Source organism: Carassius auratus, chromosome 38 (genome assembly GCF_003368295.1).
Source record: "Carassius auratus strain Wakin chromosome 38, ASM336829v1, whole genome shotgun sequence".
Taxonomy (NCBI): domain Eukaryota; kingdom Metazoa; phylum Chordata; class Actinopteri; order Cypriniformes; family Cyprinidae; genus Carassius; species Carassius auratus.
In genome coordinates, this window is record NC_039280.1 from 9,001,169 (window position 1) to 9,028,514 (window position 27,346).

A 27,346-nucleotide genomic window follows, 5' to 3' on the forward strand; every position below is an offset into this window, starting at 1 on the left:
TTTGAATATGAAAATTGGTTTTATTTTTAACATCCGCCAACGCTCCACTCAGGACTCCCGTAGTTCCGAATGAGCTCAACCCTCCCTCGGCGCGTTTGCCATAGAGACATGTTGCTGAGTGAGAGAGATGTTCCTCCCTACGAAATTAATTAGACCGCGGCAGTACAAGCACCCCCGCCAAAAAAGCAACCTGCAGCAGTGTTGCGCGACTCGCCAAGCTTTTACCTTTGTGGCTCGCATGGCAGTAGATAATACGATGATATGATCATGCAGTCAATAAAGATATTTCATAAAAACATTAAAAACAAACATGGCTATAATATAAACCAGTAATAAACTCAGACCATGTCTACACCGGACACGAGTGGAGCGATCCAACAAAAGAATAGAACCCAGTGATGTTCAATACACTGGATGTGGTGTGATTCGACCCGATCCCCAGTAAACCGATGCCTCGTTCTATTTATGAAGAAATATACGGACACTACGTTTTGCCATTTGCAACTGTAGTGTGGTGTCATCAAGTTTAGACAGACTTTTGGCGCAGCGGCGCGGCACAACTCTCGCGTCCAGTTAGACAGATGGAAATATAGACTAGAAAATATATTTACACTTGCTCTGTCCTACGTCAATTACACCGACTCACTGCGGAGTTGACAGTTTTAATCTTATAAGTATAAAAAAAAATTAAAATAAAACCTTAAGGTCTTTCCAGCATTAAGGTAATACTGTTTTTTTTTTTTTTATCTTGTCCCAGTTATAAATTTGACTGGTAAATGATAAATTATTATATTACAACTTGTTTTGAACAATTTCTTTGTCAACTGAATATTGATTTTAAGTAGGGGGAAATCGATTTTAAATCGTAAATCAGATTTTCTGTGAAAAAAGGCCATATCGCCCAGCCCTAGTTCATTATCAGCTTGGATTTGCACAGCTTGTCAGTAAATCACTTGTCACTAAATGCTTCAACCATGTCAAACTGCTGAATGCTCAACTATGAATAAACTGACACACTGACTGCTAAAAAACTCTGACCTGAATTTAAGAAGAAATGCAAACAACATCTGCATAAGGTTTACAGTAACACACTATTACACCCAGTCACACAGACAAACAATAAACACATAAAAAGTTGAGGGTCATTAGAGGAGCAGTTATGCTGTGTGAGCAATGCTGAAACTCAACAGTCAGCAGTTAAGCTCAGTAAAATTCTGGAAAGCAAACATTCATGCATGGGGAATAAAACTCACCTCTTCCTAACTGAGCCACCTCTTCCAGATCTTTAGGAGTCTTTGCAGCTGCGATGGCCTCAGGCAGCTTCAGTGTGAAGGGTAGAACGTCCCTAAAGCGGACATATGAATGTTAAGAAGTGCTAAAACATTATAAAAATGCTTCAAAAGAATGTTAGAGTGACGAGACGACAAGCACTAAAAACTAAACAGCAAGAATATCCGGGCTGAGAGTTGTTGTGTGCACTAATGGAGAGAGTGAAAGAAAGAATGAGTCAGACTCAGAGAGAGAGAGAGAGAGAGAGAGAGAGAGAAATAGCTGTAAATCAGAGCATGTGGTTGCGTTTGGCAGAGAGAGGGCTGTGTTTATCCACTGACTTTCCTGCATGGCATTGACGCAGACCTTGCGTGGATTTGTTACGTCTCGCAAACCTCTTTGTTACAGAACTCTATATGGGTGAACTCTAACTATGTAAACGGGTATAACTTTAACAGACTAACTTCAAGCAAAAGGAGGCCGCTCTAGTCAGACCTTTCCTTCCTGTTATTTTGCGTGTTGGTCTTTACACTGGAATGCAGCTCAAACAGCATCATCTGGTTTTACTTTACCACAAACATTTTGGTTTATTCTGAGAACTTCAGGAGAGTTTCTGAAAGGTGCACCCCTCCTCTTCCATTGGCTGGTCGTCTCAACTCAAATTCACTCCATTGGTTGAGTTAATATTGTTTTGCGCAGAGTCTGGAATCTATGCTTGTGTAATCCTTACTAGTTGAGTCTTCACCAGTTTAGACTTTCATCAGGATAAAGTAGGATTTCTTATAAATTATTAAAAACTACACCAAAAAAGCCAAAAAAGGTCACTGTCCACCCATTAATAACTATAAAATAAAACTAAACAAGCTGTTTTTGCAGAAGTTTTTGTTTTTTGTGAGTGGGATCATCTTACCTGCTGATACAGCAGAAAGCCACCAGTCGAAAGAGGTCTGCAAAGCTGATCCCTGAGCCCTCCAGAGAAAAGGCTGTAATAAAGACACACACACACACCACAGTAAGTTACACACCACAGGAATTGCTATTGGAAAAACTGAAATGACCTAACAGTCTCTCTCTAAGGGAAACGAGCCATACAGAGCCAAATTTGCACATTTAAACATCCTTCACACAAGTTGCACAGGATCTGACCCACTTAACTGCATGACTGTATTGGCAGAAAGTGACAAAGACAGAGAGAAATACAGAGAGATGGGACTGAAGCAGAGTGCATGAACTGTGTTGATGGAGATAAAACAGTGAACTGATTTCATATGAGTAGAATAAAAGCATAGCACAACTGGAGCTTGATCCATACAAGTACCTCTAGTTTCACTGGGCCTCATTTATGAAACATAAGAACAGATTTTTGCGAAAACCAAAACCAAAAATAAATTCTGTAATTGCAAACATATTACAAAAGAATATTTATGAACAATTCATGCATTCCATAAAAGTTCTGTTTCCAACCAAATAATTGATACTTTTTTCAGGATTCTTTGATGAATAGAATTTTATAAATAAACTGTCACTTTAAAATCAATTTAATGCATCCTCGCTGATTATTAACTTTTTAAATAAAAAACAAAAATACATACTGACCCAGAACTTTTGAATGGTAGTGTATGTTGTGTACTGTATATGACATTACATGTATATCATACTGATATTCAGTACCACAGGGCTCTTATAGCCATGTAACAAGAAACGTGTCTTTTTTTCTATTCCAAATAATTAGACAGGAAATGGACAGGTACAAAACAACCAAAAAACTCCAAGCAAGAGGAAGTGAAAAAAGATGACGTAAATACGCACACTATAAGTGGTCTTCTAATGGAAATAAACTTAGTGTATCACTTACTATATTGGCTCTCTTTAACTGGAAAGTCCCGAACAATCAGTATGTCGCTGTCCATACGTAGGGAAATCACCTTTTTCTGCAGTTTATAACACCTCCTCACCACAAAACTCTAGATAGACCAGACACACAAATAAACTGCACTGACCATGGTAAAACATAAATAACAAAAGAACCTATTGTTGTGAAGCAAGGTGGCTTTTGTCATTACCCCAGCCGGCTGCGGTTGCAGAATACGTCTGGCTTCTTCATCGCTGAGAGACAGTAGCAACCATACAGAGTGTGTCTGCATCAGTCTGTCCAGGATACTCATGCGTCTGCGTAGAGAGTCATATCCAGAATCCCTCACTCCAGGTGTACCAGCGCAGGCAGAAGACTGAAGGAAAAGACCGCTGACCTCTCCTTCCAGACTACAGACACATACATAGAGACAGAGAAACCTTTATTTCACAACAACACAAGATCAAAACCACACTTGGATTAAAGCAGTGGTTGTCAAATGATTTTAGGTTGCAGAACCTGTAAGAATCCCAACTTCCTTCTGATAACAGCTATATAGGGAAACATTTTTGCAATTGAAATGAACTGTTTTCTGTGTTAATATATCTTAAAATGTAATTTATTATTTTATATCCCTCTGTCACATGATCCTACAAAAATCATTCTAATATGCTGATGTAGTACTCAAGAAACATTTCTTTTTATTATCAAAAAAAAAGTTTTACTGATTCATATTTCTGTGAAAATTTACTTTTTTCAGAATTATTTGATGAATAGCTAGTTTAAGTTCAGTTGAAAGAAACCTTTTATACCATTTGTAAAGACTTTACTGTCATTTTTGTTCAATTTAACGCATTTAAGATTAGAAATGCATTAGAAAGAAGTTGTGTTTATGAATGCTAGAAATTATTTGTCTCATTGAACGCAGGGACATCAAATGAGGGGAAAACAATTATTAAGAGACTGAAGCTTGTTTTGGTTAAGCTGTTTTCAAACTTCTGAAAGCTGATTGTGAAACACCTGAATTTATTGTACGTCGCATGGTCTTTAAATTTCATGGAAATGCGGTATTGCAAAATAATTGAATGCCCTACGGCTCAGAAAGAAGACATGCTCCACCTCCTGGAGAACATGGGAAGTACAATAACAAACACACAATGACTCTTAAAGCTAATGCCTGCGATACTAAATACTGAATGAATGCATAAATCTGCACAGATTTTATTATTATTATTATAATAAAAATACTTATTGTGTCCCATTTTAATGCCAAATACAGCTAACACTATGACAATTTCAAAATATTGCTTAGTTTGCATTTTTAATCTTTTTTTTATTATTATTGAAACTGTTTGTTTCTATTCAGGAATAAATGACATTTTCAGTGTTGTCTCACACCTTCTAATCCCACTGTGCAATTGAGAACATATACAACACCATGTAATATTGTAATATTTTCCTCATTTGTAAGTCGCTTTGGACAAAAGCGTGTGCTAAATGACTATGTGTAAATGTAATATAACCTATTATATAACCTATTAATGCCAGTGATGACAGTGACGAAGGAAAGACTCACCCCTCTAAGATCTCTGTCTCCGGCTCTCTGGCTGGCTGAACCATCTCCTGCTTTAGCTCTGAGATCTCTGTGGAGAACGTGTCAATCAGCTGTAGTCACACACACACACACACACACACACACACAGAGAAAACAATACAAGCGTAAAGAGCAGGAAATCTCAAGACATACTGAATGGATGCTAGTGTGTCATTGAATTTTTGTACAAATGGGAAGTGGCTGTGTCTGGAATTAGTCATCGTGAAATGATTCCCAGTAAGCCAGCATCTGCGTCCGTTTCCTTTCAACAGCTAACAGTGAGAACAATTCAGACAAAGACATCAAAGCACACTGTCTGTACATTTCGTTCGATTATTCAGATGAAACACTGAACCCTGGTCACTGTAAATTAAAACACAAAATATTGAAATAAAAAAAAAAAAATTCTGTTTAAGGCAGGATACTAACAATTGCTGATGCTTTATTGCTAACTGCTTAAATCAGGCATGAATAATGGTGATTTTAGGTAAGTAAGGGTAAGTGCACAGTTTTGTCATTGTATATTTTTCACATATCTGTGTTTCTCCTGATGGCCAGCAGGGGGCAGGTTGTTATTTTTTTTCTCTCTCCCTTTTTTAGTTAATTTATTTTTCTTTTCTTTTTTTTCTTTTTTTTAAATTCACTGCTTGAACTTATTATCCTGCAGAAATTCCTGTTAAGCACTACCACTCTAATGCATGAAACAATCAAGATTTCAGTGAAACCTTGACCATAAACCAGACAAGTAAAGACACGTCTAAACTTTCTGTTGCGTTTCTTTTTTATCCGAGCCAGCATTTTCCGCTTGTAGTCATGAGGTATTTCTCTAACTTCATAATCAGTCTTAGTCAGCAAACCACAATTACACACCAACTCTTGGCTCTTTTCAAAATGCAGCTTACAGCCAAGAAAAGCACTCTGTAAAGACCCGAAAGGGCTTAAGTCGCAACAAAATGCTGTAGATTATTGCTGAATGAGCTACAGACTTGCAAGGCCAAGAGTTATCAAACCAGCATAAAATAAACTGGCTCACTGCAATGGCTTGATACTGCTCATTGTGCTCCATGTGTGAGTCAGGCAAGAAATACCTCATACAGTTTTAAGCATATCATCTAAATAAAAACACTCAGAAAAAACAGAAAAAGGCATGCATGAGCTTATCATTGAACTTGTCACCATGGCCCAAGTGTAAATATGAACATTCACTTTTTCATTTTGACTAGCAACATATACAATCAGAAAATAACACAAAGAATATATTATTTATTGTGTGTGCATGACATGTACAGCACCGTTCAAAAGTTTGGGGTGGGTTTGCATTAAATTGATAAAAAATAAATGCATCTTTGTAAGCATAAGAGACTTAAAAAACCACAAACTGACCGCAAACCTTTATTAAAAGAACACCAATTTTTGAAAATAGGCTCATTTTACAACAGTTGAGTCTTACCATTTTCCAATCCATTCAGCCGATCTCTGGCGGTAGCACTTTTAGCTTAGCTTAGCATAGATCATTGAACTTGATTATAGATCGTTAGCATCTCGTTCAAAAATGACCAAAGAGTTTCTATATTTTCTATATGTGATTGTACAATCCCACGCTGACAGAAAAACAGAAAGTACCTTTTCAACAGATTTATAAGAACACAGCAAATTATCCCGAGCTAATGTAAGAACGATGACAATAGAGACACCTATCATTTACACTTAACAGACACAATCCTGCTGAGACAGAAAGAGATCTGATATAAAGCTTGCATTGATGAATTCATACAGAAGCAGAGAATGACTTCAGCTTTACTGATGAGCCATCAAAAAAGGTGATTAAGCAGAATAAAAGGTGCTCTTATGCCGGCTGGACATTTGTTAGGAAATTCTGATGCCTGTGAGATACTGGGTGGTGTTCTGGAGACTGGCAAGATCAAGAACTCTTCCAAATGCTGCAGTCATCTGTGCCTCTCTTTAACCAGCCATGAGGTAAAGTCATTCTCAGCATACAAAGCAGCCAAGACACTAGGAAACTATGTGCTGACCTTTACTAACACGCTAGTTTCAGCCAAACACAGCCCTAACACTGAGAGGAGTGGTTGAAATATAAACACTCAAAGTGACAGCAGCAGTTTATTGAGTTAGCATTGAGTTATTCAATTAAAGGGACTGTTCACTCAAAAATCAACATTCTGCCAAATTACACACCCTTAAACTATCCCAAATCCTTATATTTATTCAGTGGAAAAAGGTGTTTAAAGGAACATCTTAGTCACTCTTTTCCATATAATTAAAGTAAATGATAGCTGTATAATATGGCAGTGGTTCTCAACTAGCTCCCCTTTCTCCAAGATAATATTTTAAGGGCCTGCTATCTAAGCTTATATGTACCTCTGGTATTTCTAATAAACACAAATATGTATGATTAATATGATTTATTTGATTTAATATGATTTCTTTATTTGATTTCATTTTGCACATTTTAATTTTTAGTTTTTTAATGTATATTTTATTAATATTTAAATAAAAATGGTCTAAATTTATATGACAAGTTTGCAAGCTGTTTATCAGCTAATATTACTATGATTTTTTATTTTTTTATTTGTTGTATCATATTTATATTGGATATATAATCTTAAATAAATCCAACAATAATATTTGTTTTTTTTACATTGTTTACTCCTATCATCATCTGACACTCATGAAAATTGGTCTTTAAAATCACTAATAATTTAATGGCACAGCTAAACATTATCTTTTGGAAATATTAGAATGAATACATATTTTTCATACTGTACATTATAATGCTGTAATGCCTACATTCACCTGTATCATTTAGAACAATTGATTATAGTTTTTTTCTTTTTTTATTATTCATGTCAGTCATTTATCAATTATTAGCTATGATAGGAATTGGTATCAACAGGAATTTGATATTGTGCATTCCTAATCTCATAAAATATTTTTAATAATTTTTGCCAGTATTCTATTCCATATTTAATTATTTAGAAAAGAGCAGCCAGGAAATTCTTGACAAATTCACCATCTGTCCTCCACGGAAACAAGAAAGTCATACATGTTTGGGACAACATGAGGGCGAGTAAATTATTTGCATGAACTGTTCCTTTAATAGATGACAAAGGTAAAATTCAATCCGCTCACCACATTCCACTGTAGGATCATCTAAACTGATGACAGAGGAGAGATGTTACGGGAGTGTTTTCTGTTAGGGAAACAAGGAGGAATATAAATTTTTGTTCACTGACACTCATAATCTTATCATGCATTCATCACAGCCGATTAGTGTCAGAGGGAAAGCCTGATTTATTTGCCTTTGGCTGCATCTGATTGTGTACATGTAACAAAGCTTGCACTTGCAACTACAACTTCCCCCATGAAATAATCACAACACATGCTGCAGGGAATAGTAAGGTCACCCTGAAATAATTACATAACATTAAACAATTAACAATAACAATAAAAAAACTCTTCATGTCTGTTGAAAGAATAGCTTGCTGAGATAACAACTGCATCTATCATCCTCTGAGAACCTCTTAAACTCTGCAGCTTTAGTGTCGGCAAAGTGAACAGCATTCCACGGGGTCTCCAGAGGCCCTGACTAACCTGCGCTCTGTCTGGATCTAAAGTAGGACACATACTGAAAGCAAGCTCCTTGAGTGATGGTGTGTTTCAGTGTGTCATTTATTGCTGTTTGACACATTACTGGTGTAAAATGTAAACTATAGTGCAGTTCAATCAGGACGTCAGTTTGAAGGCCATGTGATCACATGTGTTTCTGACAACCTCTGAATGTGTTTTGAGTGATTGGATCAAAAAGCATTTACAACTGTGTTAAGCATTAACAAATTTGGACCAAAAAAAAAGAAGAACCTTAATAGGACAGTTTATCCAAAATTGTAAACGTCATCATTTAGCCACGTCGTTCCAAACCTATGTGGCTTTTATTGAGGAGGCTCTGTTAGAGAAGCTCATGTGATGATAGCGGAGCACATGCAAATCTACATCCAGAACATGCATGCAGACAGACACATACAAAAAACAATGCTAAGCTCAGAAGTAGTGCTGTCAAATGATTAATTTTGTTTATATAATACATGTGTTTGTACTGCGTATATTTATTGTGTCTATATAAAGACACATATACAGCATATATTTATATTTATAAATATTAATCATTTGACAGCACTACTCAAAAGACAGTGGTGATGTGTCTCACCTTAAAAAAGCTGCTGCTCCGGTCCATGAGACAGGACTGCATCATCATCTCTGTAGACATGGTTGAGTATACGCTGCTCTTCTGTGTCAGGCTGGGTCTCTGTGGATCACAGACACATTACTTTATCTGAAGCTCAAGCAGAGGAAATCTCAACCCATTCAACACGGATAGGCCAGAGAAAAAGGCATACAGGACTAACAGAAGGAGCCTGCAATACATGCACCTTAGGCACACTCCAAAGTTCATTAAAAGCCCTCTTCTCATTTGACTCATTTCCTACCAGATGAATTAACTTGAACTACTCCCTTTATACATGCAATATTGTCTTATACTGTACATACACAGTCACATGCTCAAACACATCTAGTCCTAGATTGCTCATAAGAACATGTGCAGCCAATATTATCTGTTACAGCCAGGGCTAAGAATTTAACATGTTAATTAATAATTACTGTAAACTGTGTAAATTGTGTTAGCTAAGGTATAAAATTACACACACACACACATATATATTTATTTGAATACCTTAGCTAAAAAAATTTACACAGTACATTTTGCTTAGATATCATGGGAGAACTGGTAAAGCAAATAGAGATGCCAGTCTGAGTTCAAATCATTTGTTCGCCCATTTTTGTAAAGAAGTTTTTAAAACAGCCTGAGGCCTAACACTGGGAGACTGGCAGAAACAAAACCAGGGCAAAGGTCAAGCTATGAAAAACGGTGGTGGAAGAGGGAATGTAGACGAACATACAGCATTCTAATGCACTTAGTCAGCTGTGAATGCACTGCTCAGCTCAGCTCAGGTAAGAATCTAAACCAGCTCCATGCAGAAGAAGAAACCCCTGGAATGTAGCAATGCATCTCTGAATGTATCTCACTGATTTTAACTCCTGCTCCTCATAGGTGTATGGGATAGTTCACCCAAAAATGAAAATTCTGTCATTAATTACTCCCCCTCATGTTGTTTCAAAACTGTGAGACCTTTTTCATCTTGGAATACAAATTAACATTTTAAATGAAATCGGAGAGCTTTCTGACCCTGCATAGACAGCAATGCAACTGAAATTTCCCAGGCCCTATTGAGGATAAGAAAGCTCTCGTTACAACTAAGGTATAATGGGTTCAAACCATGAATGAGCTTAAGTGATTACAGGCTGGAGGGTCTATGGAGGGAGCTTTTTGTATTGTACACAAAAAAAAATTGACTTCAAAACATTTATTACACATTCAATGCAAGAGTAAGCTGCATTATTGCGTCCTGCCAGAGAAATTGTTAACAAAACAGCTATTTAAACAGCCACACCACTCAATGCTGCCTCTGCAGGTCACATTGTTAGCAATGAGCAAACATCTCTCTCCTGCTGAAGAAGATTGTCATCAGCTGGAGCAAGAGCCAGCAACGACCTACTTCCAGATGCTGCAGAACCTCAGCACCCAGAAAGCTTTGATACAGCACAGTTGTCTGAGTTATGCACTTTTCCTCCACAGACAGCACGGTCTTGCAGTGCCAATCTGACTCTGCTATCCGTCGACAAACAAAACACAAAGCCTTTCTTCACTAGTTGAATATATGTGTTGAGCTAACACAAAGCTGCTGTCTGTGTGCTGACACTGTAAAGGAAATCATGGCAAACATGTGCAGCTCAGCTCACAAAGTCTTTGATGTGACCATCAGAAGCTTTGAAAAGAACCAGCATCTCCCCTCAAACCATTTCTTTCTTCTGCACAAATCGCTATGGACTCTTGTGTCCTCCAGAGCCAATTTATCAACATTGCTATGTTCAAACTGTCCTCTGGGTGGAAGGTCCTTCAGTAAATCAAAGTCTGGAATTCCTTTCCCCAGATCCGCGAAACAACATCTCTTTACATATTCAAAATCTATCTTATTTTGTCATGTGTTTTTTTTTAAAGATTAATAATACTAATAGCCTAGTTATTCATTCATTGTACTTTATTTACACACTCAACATCTATCTACATAACAATAAAGTATAATTATTGTTGTTTAATAATTTGTATAACATTCTAATAACTTTTCATAATAATTATTATTATTTATATTAATTTGACATTTACTATTATTTTGTGATCTAATAATAGTAGTAAAAACATTTTTTATTAATATTATTATACTAAAATATTACTGAATAAAAACATTGAATGATAAAATTATTAAAGGATAAATAAAGCCCAAGTGTGATGCACAAAAACAAAATCTTCACCTCATTAAATTGATAGTCCACTAGGACTGCAACAATTATTCTGATAATTGACGATAATCCAATAATCTAATGAATATTAGAATGATTTTTTCATCGTCTCAATCTCTCTTCTCCAAATCAATCCCACAGTTCATAGCTTTTTTTTCTCCTCTCTCTCATTTCCTGACTAGTTGTCACACTCAGCGGCAAGCTTCAGTACAATCCAAAGGGCACAACTCTCACAACCACCCAGCTTTTTGGGAAAAGATACAGCAGTGAAAACTGAGATTAACGTTTTTATGCTGCTGTGGTGATGGTTTTTCTGGAATATCTGGAGATGAGGGGTACAGGAAACCTGAGTGAGTTCAAGGTATTTTACTTTGAAGCATCTTTCCTGCACTGACAGATATGGATTGAGTTTGAATGTTAATCTACTCCACTCTGTGAAGGGGCTTCACCTCATGTTGTTGCTGTAATGAGGCACAACAACACACATTCATCTTTCTCCCGGCAGGGCTGAACAACAACATTTGTTTTGCTTACACTGCCAACATTACAGTCCAAAGCTATATCCATAAACATACATAAGTTTGCTGTAAAATGGAGACATATGATGCAAAACAAGTGACAGTTCCATAATCTGGAGCGACACTTTCTCACAATGGCCCCAGGACATCAAGCAAACCGTTGTTGAGCCCTGCTCAGTATATCATCCAGAAAAAGCAAGCTGTTATTTACCTTGCATCATCCGGTTTCTGTGCCTGTATCTGTTTTTCAAAGACTACAAACTGCACACTCGCATACAGCTCTGTGAGTAAACAGGAAACCCTTCGGACTCCCAGCACGGGCAGAATAAACAGGCTAAGTTATTAACTGGCCACTGGAGCACAGACATGCAGAGAGAGAAAGTCCAGTTCAATTGGTCGTTTATCTCCCTCGCCCGCTCTCATCTCAATAGGGATGTCACGGCACTGGGATACATGGAAAACTCCAGTTGAAAGGAACGGTCTTTGTTAGTGTGCCATCGAAAATGTCAACATCTGCAAACAACACAAGATTAGAGGCAAACCTTTTATCCTGATTCCATCAAAACAGGGTAATTTGTTATTTCGTGCTGGCTTGTACCATTGCACAAAATGTTCAGCATGCCAGTATGTGTATGTATGTGTATATATATATATATATATATATATATATATATATGTGTGTGTGTTTGTGTGTGTGTGTGTGTGTGTGTTTGTGTGTACGTAAAAGAACACTGAGCTGGGCTCTTTGGACCCACACAAAGGCACATCTGAACTACGAAGCACAGAGCGTCTCTGTGTCCTGCACACACACGCACACATAACAGGTGCGTGGTAGCAGAGAGGATTTTCTGTAGTTTGGAGAGACCTGGCAGGGGTTGACAGGAAATGGAGCTTGCTAGCAATTAAAGGGGCTGAGCCATAAACAAAGAGAACAAATATAACAAGAATGTGAGACACGACTCGAATTTCTGGGATTCTTAACCTGGGCTGATGTAAACACAAAACAAGAACTCTGAGTGCAGTGCATCTTTATATAAGCATGACAATGAACAGTGGGACAGTGATGTTTTTTTTGGGGACAAAACAACATGTCACTCTAAAATAAAATAAAAACACTTGCCAAAACATTGACAGCCTTGGAAATTGCAGGAGACCAGTGCAGCATGAATGAGAAACAAATCCAAATGTGACTCACACAAATAAAAAAGGGATAGTTTATCCAATTGTAAACATTTCTGGAAAGGTTTCTTGTATGAGTTGTATTCTGTACAAGATTACCATTTGTGTTTTCTTGTGATTATACATTTACTTTATGCTACTTCTTGTGCAATAATAATGCAGCATATATTTACACCACCATTCAAATCTGTAATATTTAAAACATTAGTACAATTTAAATTAAATTGTTTTCTATTTATTCATCTGATGGCAAAGTTGAATTCAGGGTCAAATGCTCCTTAGGAAATCATAATTTGGTGCTAAAGAATAATTTATTTTCATTATCAGTGTTAATGTTTTTGTGAAAACCTTGATGCATTTTTTTTCAATTCAATTCAAGACTTTGTTGTCATATGTACAGGAGACTGTCAGTTACACGTGACCATTCAATGAAATTTTTACTCTGTGAATCCTATCAGCAGCCAATGACATAAGTTAACAAAAGACACAATACATAAATTACAAATTTACAATTATAAAATTACTAAAATTACAAGATTACTAATAGTGCCGAATGCAAGAAACTAAATTATTGCATGGTTAATAAAACATTTAAAAGAACAGCCTTGATTTAAAACAGAAATCTTTAGTAACATTATAAATGTGTTCATCGTCTTTTGGATAAACAAAAGTTTTAATTTCTTTCCATAAGTTTGTATTAATGTTTTGTGCACCAGCAACAGACATATTTTCCATCCTTTCTCAAAACTTTGAAATAAATGCCCTCTGACTGGCAAACCTATTCACATGTTAGATGAGAAATAGCATGTACAGTGTTAGTGGTCAACTGTTTTGAAATCAAAGTGAATCCGTATATGCATTTAGCAATTGAGCAATGGACTTTTCCCCCATTCCAGTTAATGTAACCAACAGAGGAAGTCACAGTGTGTTACTGAATGACGTAGTCTTTCCAGTCCTGATGGACTGGAAATGTGTTGGTTTAGACTCAACATGTGATTCCCAGCTAATGAAACCAGAAGTACTGTTTGTATAGGTCATGCAGCTCGTATTGAAGAGATCTTGTGAGTAATATTAAACAGCAAACAAATAAAAAAAATGTCTAAACAAAAGTCAACAATAAAATATGTCCACATGCAGTGCAGGGAGTTTATAAATCATCCAAAAATACTTTAATCATAATTATGCTAAATGATTTCATTTCCCTTGAGTTTCCTATATTCTTCTGAGAGAATTTTACAACCAACTTAACTGTTAACACATCTACAATATATGTTCAAGACCATAACTAGGACAATTAAAGCACTTTTCATACACATATTCAAAGAATTATACTAATAAATCATCCCCACGTCTGATGCAGTGGTTAGACAGTATGTGAGGAGGGGAAGGGAGAGGAAAAAGCTATTGGATAATGAAGTCGTCTGGCACTGTGTTAGAACCCTGCTGTTATATGGCCCTCCAACACACAAAAACCCGGCTGGAAAAAATCCAGTTCTGCTCAAAGCCTGTAGCGCCTACCCCCATGGGGGATAACAGCCTTGAGGGACAACAACAGTTAAAATCCTCACACGCTACATTCAGCTCTGCTTCAGAAACAACTTCAATATATTTTACGTGCGCAACCTCAAGACTTCATTCAAACAAACTGATTTACTCAAAGACGCCTGAGATTGTTTCTTTTCAGATACATTGACAGATCCAGGTTGTCTTCCAATGGAGAGACTCTCATCAGTTGTGTGGTCTGTTTACAACCCAAATGATGGCCCGTTGCCCAACCATGCAAAGCCATTTTAATAAAATATGACACATAAACTCAGACCTAGATTAGATCTGTTTGTTTTATCTGTCTTTTATGCTGACACCATCTTTGATAATTACTTTAACCACTGTCACTGTGGTTACAGGCATTATCCACGGTTACTGCAATCACAGAATACCCAAATTAAACTGCCCCAACACTATTTTGATCACTCTTGTGTTTGGATGTTACTGTCAGTTTTGCAAGTTATGCAAGTGGATGGCATCACTGAATCGTTTATTCAACCAATTCAGCCGACCATATTGATTTATTTAGAAATGGGACTCTTTATGTTTGATTCATTGAAACATTTACTAAACCATTTTGTTCGAACAATAATTCTTTTCAGAAATTAAACAAGTGAGGAGTCATTGAATCATTTGCTCAACTGATTCACTCAAACGCATTCACTCATTCAGAAACAAAGATAGTGACAAGTCACTGAATCATTTACTGACCCATTTGTTAAAGCTCACTGCCAAAGATGCCAAAAACGGAGTTTGTGTCAGCTCTGTACCAACTGTTTTGGAAACTCTGAAATGACCGATCTCCATAGTAAATTGAGTGACACACAAGTAAATTACACTTTCTTGCAATATCCCTCAGCATCCAGAGTCAAATGAACTAAAACCACTAATGCAGTATTTTTTGAATGCATAACTTAATAATAAACTGAAATCTGACTGACAGTTCATTCCAAGTTAAAGTGATTTTTAAGCTCAGTCTCCCGCAGCTGTGACTGTAAGGACTGCAGAGAGACTCGGAAAGGCTCAGAAAAATGACATTTACAGGCACAGCTGCAAAAGCAGGCAAAACACTAAAAAAAAACACTCAAAATAGCCGCAGACTTCAGCACAGACCAACAAACCCAAACCATCTGAATGCCACTAGCCAGACTTCATAAGTGAAGGCTAAAGGACCATTTAAACCTGATTAAATACATGCACTGCCTCTCACAACATGGGATGGGTGTGATCCCCAGACAAGAGAAGCACATGAATACACATTCAGAGGGAGCAGGCAGAGGCCAGCGCTCTACAGGATGTGGCCAGCTCCACCCCACATAGCATGTCCCAGAACAACAACCAGACAAAATGAGGATCAAACAACGATTTATACATGTGCTGACAAATTCCAGACTCATATATCGGGCTTTTCTTGCATTTAAGCGCTTAGTGCACATCTTTCATTCGGTTTCATCAAGTTTCCTTTCCTCTGCTGCCCTGAATCTGGCTCCAAACGCACCTTTTTGATCAGCTTAAAAGTTTCCTACTCCTCAGAACTTCACCTTTCTCTCTCTCTCTCTCCATTTCCTAGTTTCTGTGTCAGACACAAAAAGGTCTCTCCTTCAGACGGTGCAGTGGGAAGTGTGAGCTGATTCCGTGGGAAAGGCTCTTGGCAGACTGGCAGCTTCCTGACTGCAAGAGCTGATATCATTTCTAGAGTCCTGGACTGGATACTGAATGATCTTCCCAAGAAGAAAACAATTGCTTCATCTTACGCTATTATTATCCTTTTCTCATTGTTTTCAGAAAAGGTCTAAAACAGGTTATCGTGATAAGAAGAGGTTTTTAGTGCCCTCTTCGATCCAGTCCATGTTTAAGTTTATTTTTTTGGTTTCCATAAAACAGAACCTCACCCAACCAAAACATCAAACCTGTTTGAAGGTTTTTAAATACCAAAATAGCAACTAGAAAAAAACAAAACAAATGATCTTTGGCAAAGCTGGATTCCAGCCACATCACATCATCCAAAACTTTGAGATATGAGGATGTATGGTAGTTTAAAGGAAATGAAATGAAAAAAACGTGTAATATTTTTTAAGGTATTTTTCATGTTCATTAACAGCTTAATACATAATTTGATTTTTTTAAAAAAAGCATGGTTATAATAAGATGTTTACAAAGAAAATGGACAGACATCAAACTTGTATTTTTGCAAAGCACTGAAATCATCCATAAAAAGTTATCCGAGCTATAAAGTTGTAATATCTGTGGGCGTTGCCAGTATAGCAACAAAGACATGATGTCATGCCTTCAGGTAAAGCTGCTGTTTTTTTGGTCATGAATGTGTAGGTAAGTTGCTTTTTAAGGGGTAAGTCCAAATAATTTTCTATGGTAATTCACATTATGGCACAAAATTTACTGGTTTATGTTAACTGCACTGAAGCTGAAACATTCCTTTAAGAGAAAATGAGGTCTGTATGTGCTGAATACAGTCTCACTTCAGTGGGGAAGACAGATAAACCATTAGATATCGCTCATATAAATCACACTTAAGAAGCAAATGTGTGAAGCCGGCTCCCCTTACCTAATCTCTGCGCTTTCCTTTACTTTAATGTATCACTTCCTGGTCTTCGTTCAGCAAGAATTGCTCCATTATTTAATATGTCACTGTTCCTATAATAAATAAAAACAAATTAATTTTTTAGCCTTTTCACCACATTTTCAGATGCGCACAGCCAAGCAAAATTTGGTCAAATATTCAGTGTGGACACAGGAGTTATGGGTCGGTAGGATTATACTCAAAGCTGCATTTATTTGATCAAAAAACAGTAAAAACTAGTAATATGGTGAACATTTTTTATAAATGAAATGGTTATTAAAATTTAAAACAAAATGTTCTATTTCAGTCTATTTTCAGAAAAAAATATTTAATTATTTGAAAATATTTATATTTTGTAACATTATAAATCTTTTGTGGTCAGTTTTGATCAATGAAACTGATCAATGATTTTTTTTTTTTTTACTCTTACCACAACTTTTGAATGGCAGTCTATTATAAGGGAACAAACAAGGTGAATAACTAAAAGGAAACAACAAGCAAGGATTTTTTTTAATAAAAAATATTAAAACTATGTGAAGTTTGACACACTACACAGTATCACTCTATCTTTCAATTCTGTGGTTATACTAAATATCTCATTACCTCATTATATCTCTCACTTTGCATTCATTGCTCTGATCGGCTGACCACAAGAGATCACATTTCATTTCAAAATTGTCACGCTATTTAAGCTATACCCACCACATTCTCTGAAATCAGTGTAACAACTCTCAATACTGTCAGAAGACACTAAAATGATGATGACAAATTATGCAGTGCACGGAATTGCCATAATGAAGACACCTCAGTCACGGCTGACACCTCAGCATTTGAGAAACACTCAGTGTGGTCACAATTCTGCCAAACTGCAGCTTAAATAAAGTAAATATGACTTCTATGTAATGAAATGGATCAAAACATTCTCTTCTATACTAATCCAATGGCAGTTACTGCACAACTCTAACATTTTTGTCAAATGACGCATGTTCTGGGCAAAATCAGTTAAAGTAACTTCCCTTTGCCTGAGACTAATCCTCTTAACAGGCCTCAGAGCCACTGCTGAAATATTGGTGGAAAAGAAATGAAAAATCTGGTGGCACGATTTTTAGAAAAAATGTTAGTAATGAATACAATCAATTTGTTTGACAACAATAAAAGAGAATTGTGGTGCATAAGTAAGCACACTCATTATATCACAAGGACTTTCCATTGACTTTTCACAACACTAAAATAAAATAATGACAACAACACTATTTTTACATTGTAATTACAATTCTACAATGCTGGCTGCACGTTGAAGTATAACTCTTCCGTCGCTTAATCTTTTTATTTTGTGAGTCAATCTGTTAAATTACTTTGTAAAGGAGATCATTATCTGCACTCATGAAAACAGCCTTCTTTTTTTTATTGTTTTATTCTACATTCATCATTGATGGGAAAAGACAAATGTTTTGGCTCAAAGGTTTGTGTCTTTTCCCATCAACGATGAATGTCAAATAAAACGAAAAAAAAGTAGACTGTTTTCGTGAGCGTGGATCATGATCTTCTATGTTACATTTTGATTATGCCATTATCCTATTTTCCTCACAGGGGTTGATACATATTTTGCTGTCCAAAGACACGACCATATTTTAGGAGATGCCAAAATTTGGCAAATATTTAAACTACCTGTTATGATGTAATAGACTCTTGCAGTGAAGCTACTAACTTGACCCCTACACTAAGTTTACTTCCCTCTCTTTTAGAGTTGACAAAGAAACATATAAGAGGAAGTGCAAGCAGTTTTCCAGTACAAAATGATATGATCTTTAACATTAAATTTTGCATAAAAACTTATACTAATACAAAAACACACTATTCCATGCTGTACTGCAACTTTTCTTTTTCTTGGAGACATAATTAATCATATATACCATTCACCTAAGAAATATATGAATGTGTTTAAAAACCAAAGCTGATTCATATTGATTACAGCCTTTGTAGGTATTGATGAAGTCTAGAGACATATACTGTAACTCACTAAGTTTTACAGATCATGACAAACTGGACTTGCCTTGCTGTCATACTTAAAACTTTCAAAACATCATGATGACATTCAACAACATAACATCACATTACAGGTATGTTTCCTATAGACAATGTTTAACCAGAGAAACCTGCATAACACAACAATAACAGTTTTGCTTGTCCACAAAGCAAGTGGTAGTTACTAAAAAGAAGTCACCAAAGTATCAAACCCAGCATATTTAAAACAATATTGCTATCACTAGTAATTAAGTGTTTATAAAATATAACTACGAAACATAAAAACAAAGCGTATAATATATGCTCCAAACACTTTTAACAAAAATACGATTTTATTAATTTAACAAGGCTAACACACACACACACACACACACACAAAGAAACGTTTTACATGCATTCAAGACTAAACTGTGATCGAAGACAAAAACACACGCCACAGACGCTTATAAACAGTAGTGTTTGGGACTCACCTCGTCGGGTTGAAACCAAAACAGCCGCTAGCAAAAGAGCAGTTACGCATTTATAAGACCTGGATGATCTTCCTCCAAAGGCTCAGTTGATGTGAACTGTTTTAGATGTTCGTACACGACTGAGTCTTGGTTGTTTCCTTGTAGGCTACTTCGCAAGAAAGACTCATAGCTGCGTTAAAGCATGCGACCTCTCCCGGCAACAACAAACTCCAGGAGAACAAAAGTTGATGTGCATTAAGTCTCACGTCACGTGTTCCAGCTGGGAATGTCTTTGGAAGGGAAAAAGCCTTTGTTAGACCATTGAGAGAAACATGAAAGAACCGGAAAGACAGTGGAAAACTATGAAGAACCAAAGCTGCACAGATCGAAACAATGAAGTAAATGACCGGTGGGCTTCCTTGAATCATTTATTAAGACAGAAAAACCAAACCAAAAATTACCAAAATAACATCTGTTTTAATTATACGTGATATTATAAATATTTTTTCATTTCCAATAAAATTATTATTTGATATTAATAATCAAATTAGGCCTACACTTCAATAATTTTGATTAAAAAAAAACACTATAGTCATAGTAAAACAAAATGTAAAAAAAAAGTTTTGAGGGACTTGAAGGAAGATTATGTTAGATCTTCGTGTACTTTTCTGACATTAAAGGGGTCCTATCATGCTTTTTCATTGACTTGAATTTTAGTCAGTGTGCAGTGTACTATATATTTGGCCATAAAAAAGATCTACAAAGTTACAAATCTCAAAGTCCACTCCAAAAGGGAGATTTTTTTTTAAAGGCAACTCTCTGGGTTTTGTGATGTCACAAAGCGGTCCACTAGAATATCATTAAAATAATTCCAGATTATGGAAATTTGAATGGTTGGGGGTGGGGAGGGGCGAGGTCATGGTTAAAACCATGATGCCCCATTCGACAGCTCCAGACCATAGACTGTACAAAAACATGGACGTAATTGTGGCGAGTGGGGCGGGGCCGAGAGGCGTGGGAACGAGGAGTGAGGCCAGGTGTAGTGATTGAAGATGAGCTGCACCTGAGCCCCACCGTCGGTATCGAGTCCCACGTAGGAGATGGAAGGATATAAAACTGGAGCGACTATAGTGAAGGATGAGAGAGGACCAGGCCTGGGACATTATTTTATGTTTGCTTTTTATTTTGTGCGCACCAGTCGTCCGCGAGGGGCTGGTGCGCTGTTTTGTGTTTATTTTGAATATTAAAGTGGTTCCCACCTCCTTCTTCCCGATGAGTATGGAGATCATATCGTTACAGTGGTGCCGAAGCCCGGGAGAAGGAGGGACGTGCTGCTGAAGATCCCTCGCTGCTGTGGTGAATCCGCGGTGCCCTCGAGCTGGCGAAGTATGTGCCGCCATGGACGCTCAAGGCGGTGGGCTCGAGCGAATTGCCGGGACGGGCGAGCTCGCTGCCGGCCGCCCACGATATGGAGGGGCGACTGCCGTCCGCGAGGGAGCGGAGGAATTGGCGCCGTTCGCCAGGGGGCCGGATCCTGCTGCCTCCGCGATGGAATCCGGAGGGGCAGGGAACGGGGGACTCCTGCCGCTGCCTAAAATCGGAGGAGCCGTCGCCGTCCATCGGGCGGCGGAGGAGTGTCGTGCCGTCCGCCGAGGGCCGTCCAGTGCCACCGCCAGGCACCGCGGAGGAGATCACCCAGCTGGTGAGGGCCGAGCAGCAGTGCGTCTGGGAACCGGATTTTTTATTTTTTTTTTTTCTCTCCCCTCTCTCGTCCCTGTCGCTCCTCCTTCCATCTCCTTTTCTCTCGCCTCGTCTGTCCTACCCCCAGGTTCCCGCAGGTCCCCGTGAGCGGTCCCCCCCCGGAGGGAAGGGGGGGTGGGGGTGGAGTAGAGCGCCGTCTCGGGAGTACCCCCGGCCTGCGAGGGGCGATGGGGGTATGTGGCGAGTGGGGTGGGGCCGAGAGGCGTGGGAACGAGGAGTGAGGCCAGGTGTAGTGATTGAAGATGAGCTGCACCTGCGCCCCACCGCCGGTATCGAGTCCACGTAGGAGATGGAAGGATATAAAACTGGAGCGACTATAGTGAAGGACGAGAGAGGACCAGGCCTTGGACATTATTTTATGTTTGCTTTTTATTTTGTGCGCACCAGTCGTCCGCGAGGGGCTGGTGCGCTGTTTTGTGTTTATTTTGAATATTAAAGTGATTTTTGATTGTACGCCCGTTCCCGCCTCCTTCTTCCCGATGAGTATGGAGATCATATCGTTACAGTAATATCCGTGACGTCATCTTGGAACGGTCACCTTGACGTTATTCACCATGTCTCAATTGAGTTCCAATGGGGTCGCTGTGTCCATTTCTTTTACTGTCTATGGTTCTCACAGAGCCGTTGCTGGCAAAGAATGAATTGGCATATATTTGACGCCACAAATAGTCACGGTGCTTTTACACCGCAAGAGCCAATTGCGACTTTGATTCTTTGCCCATAAGCGAGAGCGTCAAAGTGGCCAGAAGTAATTCTATTCACAATGTGAGTCAGCGGTGAGCTCCAGCAAGCAGCAGAGTTGACGTCAGATCAATTTTAAGGCCCCGGTATACTTCAAAAGTTCGTTTTGAGCACTTTCTGGCAGTTCGAAACAGCCCACCAAAGCGAACTTTCTGAGGGAGTTGACGCCTAAACACCTTTGAGCTTCCATTGGTCCGTTGCCGTTAGACAATCGGTGGGTGTGTTCTGAAACTCCACCTTCTTTGACCCGCAGTTTTTTTTCCTGGAGTGTCGACAAGCTGAGCTAAACAAATATATCTGCACATGTACTATATGGAGGACGAAACCTGCAAAAACGATAAATAAATAAATACACAAATAAGTAAAAAAAAAATTATAACAGTATATTTTCTGTTGCATTACTTGATTAAAGATCAAAAGATTAATACAATAATAAAATATTTTACAGTTAAACATTAGTATACTGTAAATACATGTATGGCAAGTTAAATGACAATGTTAAATAAAAATATACAAGATTAGATTCCTTTATTGTCATTGCAGTACAACAAAATTAAGTATTTTTGCTAGAAAATAATATTACAGTAAGTTTCGAGCAAACTTCTTCCAGCTAGTTACTGTAATTTCTACAGGAAGTTTTTTTTACAGTGTATATATGAATTTACAGTTTATTTTAATAAATATCAAAAATCTAAAAGGTGTGCAATATATTTGACACCTACATTAACACTTTAAAATTGGTTTTATGACTAAGTAATTCTCAAATTATATTGAGCTTTAAATTATGGCATATTTTGTGCTTGAGCCCATATTTGATAATGAAAAATAGCAATATTTAACACACTATTCTAATTCTAGTTGTTTTGCTGGAAATACAACAGGTAACGTTATGTTCATTCATAAAGCTTAACGGCAATTATGGCACAATTCGGAATAGAAAATACAAAATAGAGCTGTATAATTAACTAAAAATACTATATAGGCTATTTACATACATAATATGTGGGTTTTGTCAACTTCTGATTGATCGCCAATGAACAGTGCTGTCTTCCACCCTCAATACCCATGGCTAAAGTGCCCTTGAGCAAGTCACTGAACCCTCAGTTGCTCTCTCTCTCTCTATATATATATATCCCTTTAAAGAAAAAACAGATGCATTAATACACACATTTATTTATTTATTTGCATATTTATTTATTGTTTTTGCAGGTTTCATCCTCCATACTCCGTAGCTGATTACCCAAAGTTATGCAAAAACCGACGCAGAGAAACATCCGAGACAAGTTTTCCAAAGCCATGAAAAGAATGATGAAAGGAGAGAGTAAAGATATAAGGTACAAAGTAAATACATGTGTTTCAAATTAATATAACACCATACTGCTGCTCCTGTTGTTGTTCTTTTAATAAGCGAATTTAAAGGGTATACGAAATGCCAAACGAATATACAATAATAAACCTTTGTTTTATCAAAAGTAAATCATGACACCGCATACAACATAAAAAGGTGTAACAATTTATCTAGTGTAATTTAAAATAAATGAACTAATAAAATAAAGTAACAAACTGACTCCATTTTTTTTTCTCCACATCATGCTCAAGTTTTCAGACTGCCATTCACACTTCCCAAAAAGGACTGATTATGGAATGGATCTTTTGTATTGCAAACATGATACTTGACTCTGAACTGCTGCTAATCATTATTCTTTTGTCTATAATATTCGGACAATTGGGGCCCGTCTCACTCAGATGACCTACACTTCTTCATTTCATTGTTGTTTTGTTTAGGGGATAGGTGCAAGCTTCGTGAAATGTTTACATTAATCTACACCCCACCTCCAGCAGTGCGGGGGCATTAACAGTATACAGTAGCTCAGCCCTTTCGAACTAGCCTGGTAATACCAAACTCTGCTACTTATGTAGTCAGGCTACTTTCAAACTTCTTTTTGCCCTGAAGTATTCACCTTATTCCACCACGCCCACATTCAATACTTTGCATTTCCTCATTTTGCCATCCAACTTCTGCTAAACTGATATGGCACATCCGGTAACTAGTTCAGTAGTTGTAAGATTGTTTATAGCTAACTATTTAACTTTTCATTGATTCAAATTTAGCGCCCTCATCCATTGCCTCAGATGCTTCTCTTCTTTAGGTTGTGGGTGTAAATTGTCAAGTGCACCACAACACAAGACACTGATTGCTTCACATTGTGTTTGTTACATATTTGGTGCAATTGTTTTTTATTACAATTGTTATGTAGCCCCTAACTGAGCATATAATACTTGATATATTTGCGTTCTGTTATCTAGCCACTAGCTTAGGTACGTCAGGTCCCTCAGCCAGTAGGAAGATGACAAAACGAACGCAATGGCAGCACCATTGTTGCAATGGAAAATAAAGTGAACCACCAAGCATGATAGCATGTTCTAGTACACCCCAAAAACAAAATCAAGACTTTGTAAAAGAGCATTATATTGAAGTAAATTGAAATTAAAATGTCACATAATTTGAAAATAGTGGCTCAATAAACATGAAACGCTCAAACAACACAAATTAATTCACCACAGAAAAATGATAGATAAATAGTTTTTAATGTGTTTTTATATGTGCCAGGAAGCAAGAGTTCTTAGAAAACTGTTGGAAAATGGTCCACATTAACAAAGATACCAAGTGAGTAAGTGGATTTAGCTGTTATTGACAAAAGTCATTAAATTACATTTGCAAATTTTTTTTCTACAGCAATCTGACATTTTCTGTGACACTTATTAATTCTTTAATGTTTGAAATTCTTAACTCTGGTGTCTGTTTATTGTCATAACATTTGCAAAATGTATTGCAACATTTTTAATGGAAATATATTGGCATCAGCGTTTAAAACAAGACATTTTACAATATAATTAAAATAAAATTGCACGGGTAAAAGAATCATTAGAACAGAATTATTTCCATTTACCCATTATTTTTTAAAGAATAATGCTGTAATTTGAAAATCTGTAAATTATTCTGGTAACAATAGTATATTTTAACTTAAAGAAAACAAAGCAAATATTATTATAGAAAAAATGTAATATGGCAAAAAAGAAACAATTTAAAAGCCAATCCTTCACACTCTTGTCATTTCTTCATTCACTTTACTTGTCTTTGGACATTTAGTCATACAACACTTAGTGTAATTATATTGTCACCTGAATCTCCCCAGAATCCAGCTGGTTATGGTTAAGCTGGTTATGATCCTCCATACTACTGTCATATTTAGGACAGATGAACTCAACAGGTTTCCAATGCGGTCTTCGTCCACTTCCTCTTTGTCTGAAAGGGGCAAACCGCAACCATTTCTTGACCACATCAGCAAACTGGTGGTGCGTGGCCTCCTTTCCTACAGGTGTCCTTTTCAAGGCACCTGCAGAAAATGTGGTTAAAACAATCTTTCACATGGGAAATGTTGAGCATCCTAAAAAGTCAGTGATAAACCTGAAGATGCATCTGCACTGAGACGGGATTTTAAAGACTGCTTACGAAACAAAACACCCTGCAGTCTGGTGTTTCTGAAGCTCCTTTTCTGTCCTCTGCCAACCCAGTTGAGCTCTGAGCCCACACTGAAAGAGAGAACAGCGTGCATTAGACGCCGAACCGCATCATCTACCGTAGCTCCGCCCATCCGTGAGAGATGTGACACCTATGAAAAAAAAAAAAGACAAAAAAAAGGAATAAATAATCAGTACAAATACAGGAGGGAACAGTGTAGCCAGAAAAGTTTTGTAGAAAGAACGGAAAAAAATACTAACACATGCAAACAATACTGTTCTTAACTATTATTTTGGACTACAGAACTACCTCCATAAAATGTAAACTTCCTGTCCTGACTGAGGTTTACAGAGTAATATAACCTATTATTGCATGCTCTGTGGTAATTGTAGATTGTAGAGTAGACTGACAGTAATACTTTTTTACCATTCTCTTCTGAGCTTCAGTATCCTCTAAATGCTGCTCCGTTTCATCAAGCTGTTCCATTGTTCGTAGTGGCAGATTTACGTCAAGCGGCTCGTCCTCCTCTTCACACACCTGTCCATGAATCCTGGCCTGCAGGTCTTTCAGAACTTCCCATTGCCTCTGTTGTTCCTCCTTGATCTCAGTAAGGAGTGATATGATTTGTCTATGGGCTGCTGTCTCTGTAATTGTATGAAATTTATATTAAGTGAAGACTTACAGAAGGTTAGTTTACCCTAAAATAAAAATTTCCTTCGGATTTATTCAGCCTCAGGTCATCCAGGATGCATATGAGTTCGCTGGGTTATTTTGATGTTTTTATCAGCTGTTTTAACTCACATTCTGACGGCATCCATTCACTGCAGTGAATCATTTGTGAGCAACTGATGTAATTTTAATTTTAATTAAAATTTTAAATTTCAATTAAATCTGATCCAGTGCAGACTCAAAGACAACTTCCAGAGTGCGAGTTTTTTGCATTAACTACTGCTTTAAAAATCAGCATTTACATCTAAACTGCTATGTCAGTTTCATTAGAGGAAAAAAATATTGCCAATAATAATAAAGGTGGTGGCTTGTTTAATAAATAACTTTGGTGATAACTGTCAAAGGGTTTTATTAATATATATTTGATTAACATTAGGTGCATTTGTCATATTTTATCTAAATAAATAAACAAATGACCCATTAACTATTTTAACTAAGTTAACTATGTGAAAACCTTGCAAGTTAGCAGCAGTTTCATGTTAAAACTAAATAAGATAATACATAACATTACTCAGCTGTCAACTACCAACTAATAATACCTAACATACATATATATATATATATATATATATATATATATATAAAACTTAAAATCTAAATGTAATATATATAGATAAATATATTTTTAACAAGTAAAGGTTCCATAATGATAGAAGGGAAGGGATGTGTAAGTCCGTTTCAAGGTAAGTTAAACATATTTCTTTTTTTTTTTTTTACTCTTTTCACTTCCCAGTAACGTTAACGTTACCTGATGTTGAAGACGCATCCTCGCGCATTAACTTTCCTCCTGCAGGATTGTAGGACTGTGAATCCGCGCTAAAATTCACATCGGCCCGCCCAGGGATGTCTTCTGCGCTTCTGCTCAAGTCTCCTGGCAGAGGGTGCGTATCCTCCTCAGACACCGCTGATCGTCTCTGTGCCATGTCTGCCATGTGTTTACTTACTAAACCCTCCGCCCGGCGGTTTATGGCCCAGTTCACGCGACTGACGCTGTTTGGGTCCATATGGATGTACTTACACACTAACAAACAGCACTTCATGCAAAATATAATCTCTTAACGTGAATCTCTTAATAAACACAGCGATATGAACGAGAAAAAGACGGAAATGGTTATCAAACTGTCCCCAGCCAGCGCACGTATCACGTT

At 37.3% G+C, this 27,346-nt stretch overlaps 2 protein-coding genes and 1 long non-coding RNA gene across 7 annotated transcripts in view; 1 reads left to right on the forward strand and 2 right to left on the reverse strand.

Annotated features, from left to right (window-relative positions):
- LOC113056941 (ras and Rab interactor 2-like) overlaps positions 1-19,657 on the reverse strand; it is a 32,129-nt gene extending 12,472 nt beyond the window's left edge. The window contains exons 1-9 of one of the 5 annotated variants that reach the window (XM_026223900.1): positions 19,466-19,657; positions 16,956-17,044; positions 8,941-9,039; positions 7,866-7,926; positions 4,698-4,786; positions 3,333-3,531; positions 3,125-3,233; positions 2,180-2,252; positions 1,254-1,345 (exon numbers count right to left, since the gene is read on the reverse strand). In XM_026223900.1, the coding sequence (XP_026079685.1) occupies positions 1,254-1,345; positions 2,180-2,252; positions 3,125-3,233; positions 3,333-3,531; positions 4,698-4,786; positions 7,866-7,886 (583 nt within the window). In that variant the 5' untranslated portion in view covers positions 7,887-7,926; positions 8,941-9,039; positions 16,956-17,044; positions 19,466-19,657. Of the gene's footprint in view, positions 1-1,253; positions 1,346-2,179; positions 2,253-3,124; positions 3,234-3,332; positions 3,532-4,697; positions 4,787-7,865; positions 7,927-8,940; positions 9,040-16,955; positions 17,045-19,465 lie in introns of those variants that run through there. The other 4 variants (XM_026223901.1, XM_026223897.1, XM_026223898.1 and 1 more) reach the window with 4 other exon arrangements.
- A 129-nt stretch (positions 19,658-19,786) lies between these two features.
- On the forward strand, positions 19,787-24,889 carry LOC113056943 (uncharacterized). The gene is made up of 2 exons (XR_003277766.1): positions 19,787-19,853; positions 23,156-24,889. It is a non-coding gene; the product is annotated as an uncharacterized LOC113056943 (long non-coding RNA).
- Positions 24,517-27,339, reverse strand: LOC113056942 (uncharacterized). Its single transcript, XM_026223902.1, has 4 exons — positions 26,947-27,339; positions 25,896-26,113; positions 25,461-25,620; positions 24,517-25,344 (listed from the first exon to the last, which is right to left on the reverse strand). Exons 1-4 carry the CDS (start codon positions 27,236-27,238, stop codon positions 25,118-25,120), a joined length of 897 nt encoding a protein of 298 aa, XP_026079687.1. The 5' UTR covers positions 27,239-27,339; the 3' UTR covers positions 24,517-25,117.
- Positions 27,340-27,346: the final 7 nt, after the last annotated feature.